General features: G+C 40.8%; 1 protein-coding gene across 1 annotated transcript in view; it reads right to left on the minus strand.

Annotated features, from left to right (window-relative positions):
• vps36 (vacuolar protein sorting 36 homolog) overlaps nt 1-12,902 on the minus strand; it is a 64,499-nt gene that overhangs the window by 2,512 nt on the left and 49,085 nt on the right. Inside the window, exons 8-13 of the mRNA XM_063054393.1 lie at nt 9,815-9,892; nt 7,952-8,086; nt 5,708-5,773; nt 5,057-5,121; nt 902-986; nt 9-85 (exon numbers count right to left, since the gene is read on the minus strand). Of these exons, the coding sequence (XP_062910463.1) occupies nt 9-85; nt 902-986; nt 5,057-5,121; nt 5,708-5,773; nt 7,952-8,086; nt 9,815-9,892 (506 nt within the window). The remainder of the gene's footprint in view (nt 1-8; nt 86-901; nt 987-5,056; nt 5,122-5,707; nt 5,774-7,951; nt 8,087-9,814; nt 9,893-12,902) is intronic.

The raw sequence follows: 12,902 nt of genomic DNA on the forward strand, positions 1-12,902 counted from the left end.
TTTCTCACCTTTCTTTGGCCAGTAGCACCGAAATGCCCACAAGTTTAGCATACTCTTCAGAACTAAGGGAACCTTTCTGTGACACCTGTGTCCAGAAAGAATGAAAACTCTATAAGTAGTTGGTCAAGTGGTAAGCTGACAGATATAAAAAGAGCATTAATTTACATTTATACACTTCTGATCACTTATTAACATGCTATGAGTATCGATTTCACCAATAAAGAGCAATCAAACAACAAATGTTACATTTCCCTTTGGAGGGAAATACTCTAAAGACATTTTGGCACAGGATTTTCCTGCAACCATCTACATCAAGGTTCAATGTGTTGTGATTTCAGAGATGTTCTTCTGCACACCACAAGTTGTAATGCATGGTTATTTCAGTAAGTCACCTTCCTGTCAGCTTGAACCAGTCTGGCCGTTCTCCTCTCTCATTAACAGGGCATTTTTGCCCATAGATCTGCCGCTCACTGGATGTTTTTTATTTAGTTTTCACATCATTCTCTGTAAATTTTAGAGACTGCTGTGCATGAAAATCCCAGGGGATCAGCAGTTCTGAGGTACTGTACTGACACCAACAATCATTCGACGGTCCAAGTCACTTAGATCACATTTCTTCCCCATTCTGATGTTTGGTCTGAATAACAACTGAACCTCTTGACCGTGTTTGCATGCTTTTATGCGTTGACTTGCTACCACATGATTAGCTGATCAGATACTTGCATTAACGAGCAGGTGTATAGGTGTACCCACTGAGTGTAAATGGCGCCTAACTGGTCCTCAGCTCATGTTGTCGTTTATGTCTTGATAGATCATTGCCTGTACTTAGCATTATTTTGTGAACAAAATAAACCTCAGGGTATTCATTAGCATACTTATTCTTAAATGGGAAATGCCTTACAGTGTCCAGAGCTGATGCGATCATTTCATCTTCATTATGAGACTGTAGTTGAACCACCATTACTCCACTATCAAAAACACGCAATCTGCAGGAAAAGTAAACCTGTTTTATTTAGGATATTAAAAACCATAAAATCAACAGAATCTACCATATTTGTTTCATTCTCACATACATGAAAGCCACCTACTCCACTATATTTGGAGGACAAAGAAACAGGGAGATAAATGGTTATTAGGGCAATTTTTCAGCATCTGAAATCAATCCCTTCCCATTCCTCTCCCCTGTTCTGTAGCTGTCGATCTCTGGTGAAACTAAGTGAATGCAATCTGCACCCAAACTTCGACAGTCTGTATGAGTAGCAGATTCAATCACGGAGCTCAGCTTAATTTTGGCATTGCTTTCCAGCAGGCCACAGTGGTTGGTCATTTCACCTCCCAACTCTGGAGGCACCATTCCAGATGTAACAAATAGAGATTGAAGCTGGACTTGTAGTCTCAGTAGTTTACTACATGTTCCATTTATTCTTTTCCTATCTGGACTATGCCAATGCCACATGAATAAATGTTAAACAAAAATTGGAATCAATATAGCTATAATATTCTGCTGCCGTTCAGTGACTGTTTCCCATGGTTGGGGTGTTCACTCACTGATGTGGCTCGAACAAGAATTTCCAATTTACCCTGCACTGAAATTTCACTGGGAAGTGTCAACATGATAACACCCATCCCAACCTTTCCCGCAAACTTCGGTGGGGGAGGGGGGTGGTGGTGGGATACTGTGTCCTAGCTGTCTATGTGATACGCAGGCCAGGGCAGTATGATATGGAGAGTAAGTTGTTGCCCATGTAGCAGGCTCCCTCTCTCCACACAGCAGATGAATCCAAAAGAACGGCAGAGACCAATACTGTTTAGCACTGACAGTGTTGCAGGAGTTGCCAGTCAGTGTTGAACTCAACATAGATCTGCCTTAGGGACTCCAGCTCCAGATTTTTCCTTGGGGTTTACTCCCAAAGCCATCCCCATGAGTGGATATAGCTGCAAGGCAGCGGGGGTTTGTGATCAGAGATCTCCTCCTAGAAAAGCTGCCAACCACAGCTGACGAGACCTATTTGCCCAAAGTAATCAAATCACAAACAAGAGAAAATCTGGAGGAACTCAGCAGGCCAGGCAGTATCCATGGAAGAAAGTTCAGTCAATGTTTCTGGCCGAGACCCTTTGGCAGGACTGGAGAAAAGAAGATGAGAAGTAGATTTAAAAGGTGGGGGAGGGATGACTCTACTCCTCAGCTTCTCTTCTCCAGTCCTGCCAAAGGGTCTCGGCCAGAAACTTCAACTGTACCTTTTTCCATAGATGCTGCCTGGCCTGCTGAGTTCCTCCAGCACTTTGTGTGTGTCGCCTGAAGTAACTGGTTTTAAGGCACCAGAAACCACTTCTCCTGTCAGTAGAAATGGTTCCACTGGGCTTAGCAGCTAAGCCACACATGAAGGCCAGGAGCTGGACTTGATCGTCAGAGTCTATTTGAGACGCACGCCATTGAGAGCATTTAATAGGAATCGAGAACTTATCAGAATCAGAATCAGATTTATTATCACCGGCATTTGAAGTGAAATTTGTTAACTTAGCAGCAGCAGTTCAATATAATACATAACTTAGCAGAGAAAAAAATAAATAAAATTTAAAAAATAATAAGATGGAGCTGACTAGATTTACAAACTTCTGCAGCTTCTTTCGGTCCTGTGCGGTAGCCCCTCCATACCAGACAGTGATGCAGCCTGTCAGAATGCTCTACATCCCCACTACATCTCTTGGCCATGACAACCCATGGAACCACCTGATCAGGAGGCTGAAGAAATTTGGCACTTCCCCATTGTCCCTTACCAACTTTTACCGAGGCACTATAGGAAACATTTTATCTAGGTGCATAATAGCAACTGCTTTGTACGTGGTTACAAGAAACTGAAGAGTGTTGTGGACACAGATTCACACATCATGGAAATCAACCTCCCCTCTACAGAGTCTGTCTACATTTCTCACTGCCTCAGTAAAGTAGCCAGTATAATCAAAGAGCCCATCCACACTGGATATTCTCTCTTCTTCCCTTTCCCATTGGGCAGGAGATACAAATGCCTCAAACCACGTACCACCAGGTTCAAGGACAACTTATATCCTGTTGTTATAAAACTATTAAAATAATTTCCCAATATGATAAAATGGACTCCTCGCTGCATAATCTACCTTGTTATGATCTCACACATTATTAACCTGCACTCCATTTTTTCTGTAGCTCTTACTCTTTATTTTACATTGTTATTGTTTTACCCTGTTCTACTTTAATGCACTGTGTAATGATTGGACTGAAGTGCAGAGTTTGCAAGACAAGCCTTTCGCTGTATCGCGGTACATATGACAATAATAAATCAATTACTCCTTTTCTTCACTTCAGTCTACCAACACCTGAACAAACAATAGTCACTCCTTTCCGAACTAACCCTGACATTGTCATTAAGCTTACAGACAAGAGTAGCATTTGCTGCTTGGGAATCAAACCTCTACTTTATGAGGCTGTTCGTAAATGTACGACACAACGAACAGTACACTGATGTCTTATTAAAAATCATACATTAGGTACAGGGACAATGGTGGATGTTTTGAAGCAGGAGGGCACTCTACATTGTGAGAGGGAGAGATTAAAAATGTTTGCCATTAGACTGCTTAATTCATGCTGACGCAACTGTATTTCTATATTATATTGACTATCCTGTTATACATAATATTTATTATAATTACTATAATTGCAAAGTGCACATCTGAATGCAGATGTAACGTAAAGATTTTTACTCCCCATGTATATAAAGGATGTAAGTAATAAAGTCAATTCAATTCAAATTCACTGACTAAGACATCAGCACTGAATATCAAACTATTATATTCCAGATAATCATTGCTTGTTTCCTCCTATTAATGTGTTCATCGACCTCCGAGGTTTGTTTCCACCTTCACCCCAGGTTCAACAAACAGGATTATGCTAAATGTTGGCCTGTTCTTGCCATCTGGAATGGTTTCATTCACTCTTAACCTACGATCACACACCTAACTACTGTCTTTTACTTATGGACATGAGTAACCTCTACATCCAACTCCCGTATGCCTTCCGCTTCTCCTTTAAGCTCTGGTGCAATATGATACTATACACTATTACTTCCTCTTTTGTTTTGATGGACATGTTCTCATATTGAATAATCTCTCTACTGACTTCACATACTTCCTCCAATTTATTAGATGTACCCAGATCTGTCCTGACTATGTCTCCATTTGGCAGGAAATCAGAAACAATCTTTATAATATTCTTATTTTCATGCACTTCTCTTCCTGGAGAACACTGATGCTACTCTTGTCTGAAATTGGATCCATCTTCCAGTGTGCTTTCAATTCCATCTCCTCCTAACTTTATTTATTTCGATCCCTTCCTTGATGTATATCCAGGTTCCTGAGGATAATTCCTGTCAACAATAATCATTACTCATCTACCAATTCCCACAGTTACCTGCTTTTGACTTCCCCTTCCCCAGTTCCCTCTAAGAACTGTATTTCGTTATTCCACTTTTTCCTTCATGTTTCCTTTCTCAATGCCGCTTTCCACACAAGTGCTTTTGAAAAGATTTCCATTTACCATAACTGAGACTGAACAGCTTTAAACTATATTTGTCCCAACTTGTGCATATCTGTCTTCAGTTCTTCCCTCATCACTTAAAAGTCGAATATCAAAATGATCCACAGTACAGGAATATTCTATGACAGGATTAGTATCTTGCTTCAATCATTTCCTAATTTTTTAATAAACAAATGCTCCAATTAAATGTGCAAATTCTGCAAACTATGTTATTGGTTTCAGTAGTGCTGTGATGTATAAAATAACAAAGAAAACAAAGAATGGAAGAAGCCAAATTAATTCAACATAAAGTCAGTCGAATTACCACAAACTCATGTGGAAGGAAATGCATCAGCTACTATATTTATATAAATAGTCGGTAGAACTTAAAATCTCAACAGAGAGGCAAAATTGCCTTCAATGAAGTAAATAGTGCAGGGGTTTTATTTGAAGCCATTTTAATCTACTGAGCGCATGCAAAATCGATATGGACATACGTCCACTTGCCTCATCGGTAACTTCAGCGCCTCAAACATTTTGCAAGCATTCACTAAATCTTCTGGTGAGAGAAGCTGATGGAAACAAGATACATTAATTACTAAAGGAACTGAAGTTAAACAGAGAAAAACACTGATTTTAAAATATTAAGTCATAAAATGGATATTGATACTTGATGATACTTGGCACACTCTAGATTTTAGTTTTAAAATAGTTTGTCAATTCAAAACAGCAGGCACCAGCTCTCTGTTCAGGTGATGCATTCCTAAGTAACATCAGGGAGGAAAACTTGTAAAAAGGCAAAATAGTCGGTAGAACTTCTCTGTTGAGAAAATCTCAACAGAGAGGCAAAATTGCCTTCAATGAAGTAAATAGTGCAGGGGTTGTATTTGAGACACCCTCATCTGACTCTTCAGGTGTCTTACCCTGGGAAGAGAGATCTGTTCAAAGACCTGCAACACTTACATGCTGATCAATAACAACAAAATACAATGATAATTGCTCATTAACTATCTGCCTTCATGCCTGTGTGTAAAAACCTCTTAAGCAACCAGTGTCAGTTTTAGATGCTTTAGTTGATCGAGCTTACATTGCAATGGCAGGTTTGATATTTTATATCTATATGAACATTGAAATTCTATTTGCGCATTATGGCATTACCTCCATTCCTCGAGCACGGTTTGTTAAACAGTAGACCTCTGTCAGTGCCATCATTCCACCTTGTTCCTGTCAAGATGAAGAGCATTTTCTTACACACTTCTCACCTGCCCATCATCACTCCTAGTTTCCCTCCTCCTCCATTTTCTCCCATGGCTCACTCTCTTCTCCTGTTGGATTCCTTCCTCCTCAGCCCTTTACACCTTCCTCCTCTCGCCTCCCAGCTTCTTACATAACACCCCTTCCCCCTCACCTGGTCTCACTTATCACTTGTCAGCTTGTACTCCTTCCCCTCCCTCCACCTTATTCCGGCTACTGTCCCCTTCCTGATGAAGGGTCCTGGCCCGAAACGTCGATTGTTCATTTCCCTTCATTGATGCTGCCTCACCTGTTGAGTTCCTCCAGCATTTTGTGTGAAATGCTCAACAACTCTGCTTTTTCTATTTTATACCAATTATGTATATGACACCACGTTGATTGTGGTATTATAATGCACCTCTAATAACTTACATTTACATGGGGCGGAGAGTATCCTTTTTCAATGTCCAGCAGTTTACAATCACTGCCACTTACTTGTGGCGACTGACTAAATCAAAAGCATTACTTTTATTGTATTCTGGGATGTAGCCGCAAAGATTTGTAACATAAGAAAAACTGCAGATGCTGGAAATCCAGGCAACACACACAAAATGCTGGAGGAACTCAGCAGGCCAAGCAGCATCTATGGAAAAGAGTAAACAGTTGACGTTTCAGGCTAAGACCCTGCATCAGGACTGGAAAAAAAGGATGACGAGCCAGAACAAGAATGTGGAGGGAGAGGAGGATGAAACACAAGGTGATAGGTGAAACCGAGAGAGGGGGAGGGTGAAGTAAAGAGCTGGGAAGTTGACTGGACATAAAAAGATGTGAGATCAATCCGTATATGGGTATAGAAGATGGATGAATCTCGGGATTAAGAGTGGCATCACTGTCAGAACATTGGATACCAAGAACATAGTGAGATATATTACAGAAACGGGCCCTTTGGCCCATTGTCAGTGACTACCATCAAATACTCATTTGTACATTAATCATATACCTAATCCATTTTATTCTCCTGTGGAAGTTGCAGCAAGACAATGATAGCCTGGGGCAGTCGTAGCCAAGTGAGGCTGCCAGAGACACCCCTGCTTAGTAAGATGGCCTGGGGTGACTGGCAGTGTGTACTCAAGCCAAACAAGAGACTTTTCCAGAAAGGTTTTCCTAAACCATAGCATCCCCTTACACAATAGGGGATGCCGGAGACAGACGAGATAACAGAAGGATGTGAAACATACCCAACAACTAAAGCTCTATCGTCTTTACTAGTGTAATTTCAAAATATCTTCAACTGTCTGCTTTAAGTTTCGATTGACTTTAGCATCTCTGTTGTGAATGGCAATTGATCTTGCGAATGAGGAATTCAAACAGATACATTTTACAATGGTCAATATCCATAACTGATAAACCTATTCGGTATAGAGAGAGCAGTCTTCTGTTCAGACCAGAACAGTGTGGGTGATAGGGGCCCGTGCTATTCTCCTTGTGCACAAGTATAATAAAAGGAATTCTTGAGTCGGAAGAGTGCGTGCGTTATTTTAGTTATTTTATTATCAGTGACAACAGTTACTTTGACACCTCCACATTCCCACCAACTCCCTTCGGATCCTGTCACTCATATCCACACTCGGGACAATTCACAGTGCCCAATTAACCATTAACCTGCACATTTTTGCCAATGCGGATGAAACTGGAGCACACGGAGCAAACCCATGCAGTTGCAGAAAGAACGTGGAAGTTCCACACACTGTCAGCATCAGAGATCACCGCAGCATGAGACAGCAGCTCTACTTGCTGAGCCGAGAATCCTCTAAGCGTTTAGTGTTTTGTATAATTTTTATATGCTAGCTGGTGGTGTAGTGGCATCTGCAGCGGACTTCGAGGCCAGTCGCCCCGGGTTCAAATGCGGCTGGCTCCTTGCACGCTTTCCAGCCGCGCTGGGTCGAGCGTCAAGCGAGCAACTCTGCCTCATAAAACAGACAAGCGCTAAAGAAACTGCAAGGTTGCCACCTGATGCACCTGTGATGTGTGGGAGGATATTATATTATTATAATTTTTATATCAGAGCTTTACAATTTTTAGTCTAGCGATGATTTTATTTTGAGCGTCAGAAATTATTCAGTAGAATGCTAGTGTGTGTGGCGGGGAGAAGAAAAGAAATGCATTTACCTCTAATGGAGCTTGCAACATTCCTGCCAGTTGTTTCGCCAGTTGCATGTGATAATGTGTTCCAGATCCATGTGTTTCTCTGGTAACTGGATTAGCTATTCCCATGCTCAACAGATAGGATTTGAAACGGATCGTCTATGCAATAGAAAACACATTTTTTAGTTTCACAATTTTTTTTTATATAGATTTGTGTTTCATGTAAGAGGCTGGATAAAATTTCACGTGTTTGAACTTTATTCTAGATTTTAAGAAACAGATGTGTCAGAGGAAAAAGTCTTTCCACTGGGTTCAGTTGATCTGCTGCTATTTATGAGTAAATTTCATCTCATCACTTCGCATGAACCTACAGTATATTGGTATTAGTTTCTTATTGTTATACCTACCAAGCTACAGTGGAAAAACTTCTCTTGCATACTGTTCCTACAGATCAAAACCTTTACACAGTGCTTTGAGTTAGAACAAGGTAAAATAATAACAATGCAAAATAAAGTGCAAAAGCTACAGAGAAAGTACGGTGCAGGTAAACAATAAAGTCCAAGATCACAACGAGGTAGATTGTGCAGTCAAGAGCCCATCATATTGTTCAAGATTCGGACAACAGTGGAACAGAAGTGGTCCTTGAGCCTGTGGTATAAGCTTTCAGGTTTTTATACGTCTGGGGTGGATGGGGTCTTTGATTATGCTGGCTGCCTGACTGATGGAGTGAGAAGTACAGACTGAATCCATTGAGGGGAGGCTGGTTTCTGTGATGTGCTGAGCTGTGTCCATATGGTTAATGTCATTGTGCCAAGAAGTCTTTGCAAACCTTAGAAGCAAACAATTAAGGCCATCTTTGTTAAGACTGACAATTGGTTGGCAACAACAATAAAGTTGAAGTATTTGGTCAGGTATCTAGTTTCCTCTAACAAGAAAATCCACAGATGCTGGAAATCTGAACAACACATACAAAATGCTGGAGGAACTCAGCAGGCCAGGCAGCAACTATGGAAAAAAAATACAGTCGATGTTTCGAGGCAAAGTCCTTTGGCTGGTCCTCTGTACGTTGCTCTGGTTTTATCTGACCTCTTTATCAAAGTTCAAAGTAATTTCATTATCAAAGTACATATATGTCACCATATACTATCCTGAGATTCACTTTCCTGCAGACAATCACAGTAAATACAAAGAAACACAACAGAATCAGTGAAAAACTGCAAAGATGGACAAACATCCAATGTGCAAAAGACAACAAATTGTGCAAATCCAAAAATAAAATTAAAATAATAATAATAAAAATAGGTAATAAATATTGAGAACATGGGTTGTTGAGTCCTTGAAGATGAGTCCATAGGTTGTGGTATCAGTTCAATGTTGGGGTGAGTGAAGTTACCCTCTCTGGTTCAGGAGCCTGATGGTTGAGGGTGATTACTTTTCCTGAACCTGGTGGTGTGGGACCTAAAGTGATTGTGCTTTGTCACTGTTGGAAGAATGGGCAGTGAAATTGTTCCTTTGCCTTTGTCGTTTATTGTTAGTTTTTCTTTCTTCCTTGAAATAAGCTTAACTCAATTTAACCTCCAGTCCAGTGGAGACTAATTGAAATTTGATGTTATCAATTCCAGCTGAAACTTATTCACCTCTTCAAGCTTAGAGAAGGGTGATATTGTACAAACCAACAAGTATTACTAACATACACAATTTTATAAAACTCCGTAATATCCAATCAAAATTAGCAAAAGTACATTGAGCAAATTGGCTAAATTACTTAGATCAGATATGTAAAATAACATTTCTCTGAACAAAATTGATTGATACTTTGATGATAGTTTTCAAATTTGACTTTTAAATCAACTAAGATTCTAAAAGATTTTTTGATATACTTCTTACCTCATCCTCAGAAATATCTCCCTGCTTCTCCTTGATTTTGTTTGCTATTAATTTTGACAAGTCAACCATCTCCTTGGCCTACAAAAAAAATGCACTTTGGTCACAATTTACACTGAACATATTCTATAATTCATTGGTATTTGAACATTTTTTTAAAAATTGCAGGTGCTGGAAATTTGAAAATTGAACAGAAAATGCTGGAAATAATAAACAAAAGAGCAGAAAATGCTGGAAGCACTGATGAATTGCTATTGATGTGCCTGTCTAAAAGCCCCTTGAACACCACTGCTTCCACACTTGCAATGCATTCCAGAAATCTACTACTCCCCGTGTAAAAAACACCGCCCGGTACAACCCCTTAAACCCCCCCCCCCATCTTAAAGCTACAGTATGTTTAAAAGTATGCTAAGATTTAAGTAATTCCTTTCACAGCTTATTAAAGTAAATTACTTAATCTAACACGTAAATCACTGGAAGCATTCAGCATTTTGAAAGAGATGGGGGAGACCTTAAATGGATTTTTTGTATGTGTATACACTTGGGAGACAGACACTGTCTATAGATGTGAGGAAATGCAGCAGCTAGGTTATGGACCCTATACAGATTACATAGGCAAGGGTGTTTGCTATACTGAGGCAGATTAGGATGGTAAATCCCCAAGGTCTGACAAGGTGTTCCCTGAGACCCTGTGGGAGGCTAATGCAGAAACTACAGGGGCCCTAGCAGAGATATTTAAAGCATTCTTAGCCACGGGTGAGGTGTAGATTGGAGCAGGGGTCCCCAACCTTTTTTGCACCGCGGACCGGTTTAATATTGACAATATTCTTGCGGACCGGCCGTCGGGGGGGGGGGAGTGTTCAAGTAGAGTTAAACTCACCTCAACATGTCTTTTACAGTTAGAGTTGCCAACTTTCTCACTCCCAAATAAGGGACAAAAGTAGCCGTCAAATACGGGACACTTGTGTTTACCCCGAGAAAGACTACCATGAAGCCTTGCGCGGGCACCTGTGTGCACGTGTGTGACGTGCGCATGCGCGTATGTGCCCATCTTTTTCCCACAAATCGGTTTTGGCTTAATCTTCTCGACTATACCATACATACATTATTTCTACTTTATATAGGCTGTATATTTATCATATCATTCCTGCTTTTACTATATGTTAGTATTATTTAGTATGATTTGGTAGGTTATTTTTTGGGACTGGGAACGTTCAAAAATTTTTCCCATATAAATTAATGGTAATTGCTTCTTCACTTTACACCATTTTGGCACGAAAGGTTTCATAGGAACGCTCTACCTTAGCGGGGGAAATACGGGACAAGGGCGGTCCCGTATGGGACAAACCAATTTAGCCCAAAATACGGGATGTCCCAGCAAATACGGGACAGTTGGCAATCCTATGTTCAAGTTCAACAGTGCATGACAGGGAACGGGGAAAGGTGCAGCTGACTCATATCGCTTCCTTGCGGCCCAGTAGCACATGCTTTGTGGCCCGGTACCGGTCTGCAGCCCGGTGATTGGGGACCGCTGGATTGGAGAATAGCTAATGTTGTTCCATTGTTTAAGAAAGACTCTTAAGAATAAACAAGGAATTTATAGGCCAGTGAGCCTGACATCAGTAGTGGGAAAGATATTGTAAGTTATTCTGAGGGACTAGATATATAAGTATTTGGATAGACGGGTACTGATCAAGCATTGTTGACATGGCTTTGTGCATGGTAAATCGTGTCTAACGAATCTTTTTTTGAGGAAGTTACCATGAAAGTTGAAGGAGGCAAGGCAGTGGATGTTGTCCACATGGATTTTAGCAAGGCATTTGACAAGGTCCCACATGGGAGGTTGGTCAAGAAGCTTCAGTTACTTAGCATTCAAGATGAGGTAGTAAATTGACTTAGACATTGCCTTTACGGGAGAAGCCACAGAGTGGTACTAGGTAACATACATCAAAGTTGCTGGTGAACGCAGCAGGCCAAGCAGCATCTATAGGAAGAGGCGCAGTCGACGTTTCAGGCCGAGACCCTTCGTCAGGACTAACTGAAGGAAGAGTGAGTGGTAGTAGGTGGTTGCCACACTGACTGGAGGCCTGTGACTAGTGGTGTGCCAAAGGGATTGGTGCTGGGCCCATTGTTATTTGTCACTTATATCAACAATCTGAAAGATAATGTGCTAAACCGGATCAGCAAATTTGTGGACAATCCCAAGATTGTGGTTGTAGTGGACAGCAAGGAAGGCTATCATGGCTTGCAGGAGGATATGGACCAGCTGGAAAAAAGGGCCGTAAAATCACTAATGGAATTTAATCCAGACAAGTGTGAGGTGCTGCACTTTGGGAGTACCGACCACTGTAGGTCTTACACTGCTAGGGCACTAAGGAGTGTGGTAGCACAGAGGGATCTGGAAACAGATTCATAATTAATTAATCAATGTATTGCATACAGGAGTTAGGATCCAATTTTTAAATTACATAAGATATTGGTGAGGCCTCATTTGAAGTATTGTGTGCAGTTATGATCAACTACGTACAAGAAAGATGTAAATAATAAGATTGAAAGAGCGGAGAAAAATTTACAAGGATGTTGCTGGGACCTGAGTTATTGGGAAAGGTTGAACAGAAGAAGACTTTCTTCCCTAAAAGACTGAGGGGAGATTTGATAGAGATATACAAAATAATGAGGGGTATAGAAGGGGTAAATGCAAACAAGCTTTTTCCACTGAGGTTGGGTGAGACTACAACTCGTGGTCATAGGTTAAAGGTGAAATGTTTAAGGGAAACACGAGGGGAACTTCTTCACTCAGAGGGTGGTGAGAATGTGGAACATCCAGGTACCCATCTAAATTTCTTTTAAGTGTTGAAATTAAACCCACATCCACCACTCGCACTGCCAGGATGTTACACTGCCAGGAATATAGCGGGCTATGGCCTGGATTCAGGTTGATGGGACTAACCCGACTATTGGTTTGGCGCAGACTAAATGAGCTGAAGGGCCCAATAATGCCTGACCTGCTGTAATCTTCCAGCACTTACAGTATTCACATTTTCAGGATCTAAAATAATTGATTTGAGATGCTAGTTATTTATTTGATGTC

This window comes from Mobula hypostoma, chromosome 7 (genome assembly GCF_963921235.1).
Source record: "Mobula hypostoma chromosome 7, sMobHyp1.1, whole genome shotgun sequence".
Lineage (NCBI taxonomy): Eukaryota > Metazoa > Chordata > Chondrichthyes > Myliobatiformes > Myliobatidae > Mobula > Mobula hypostoma.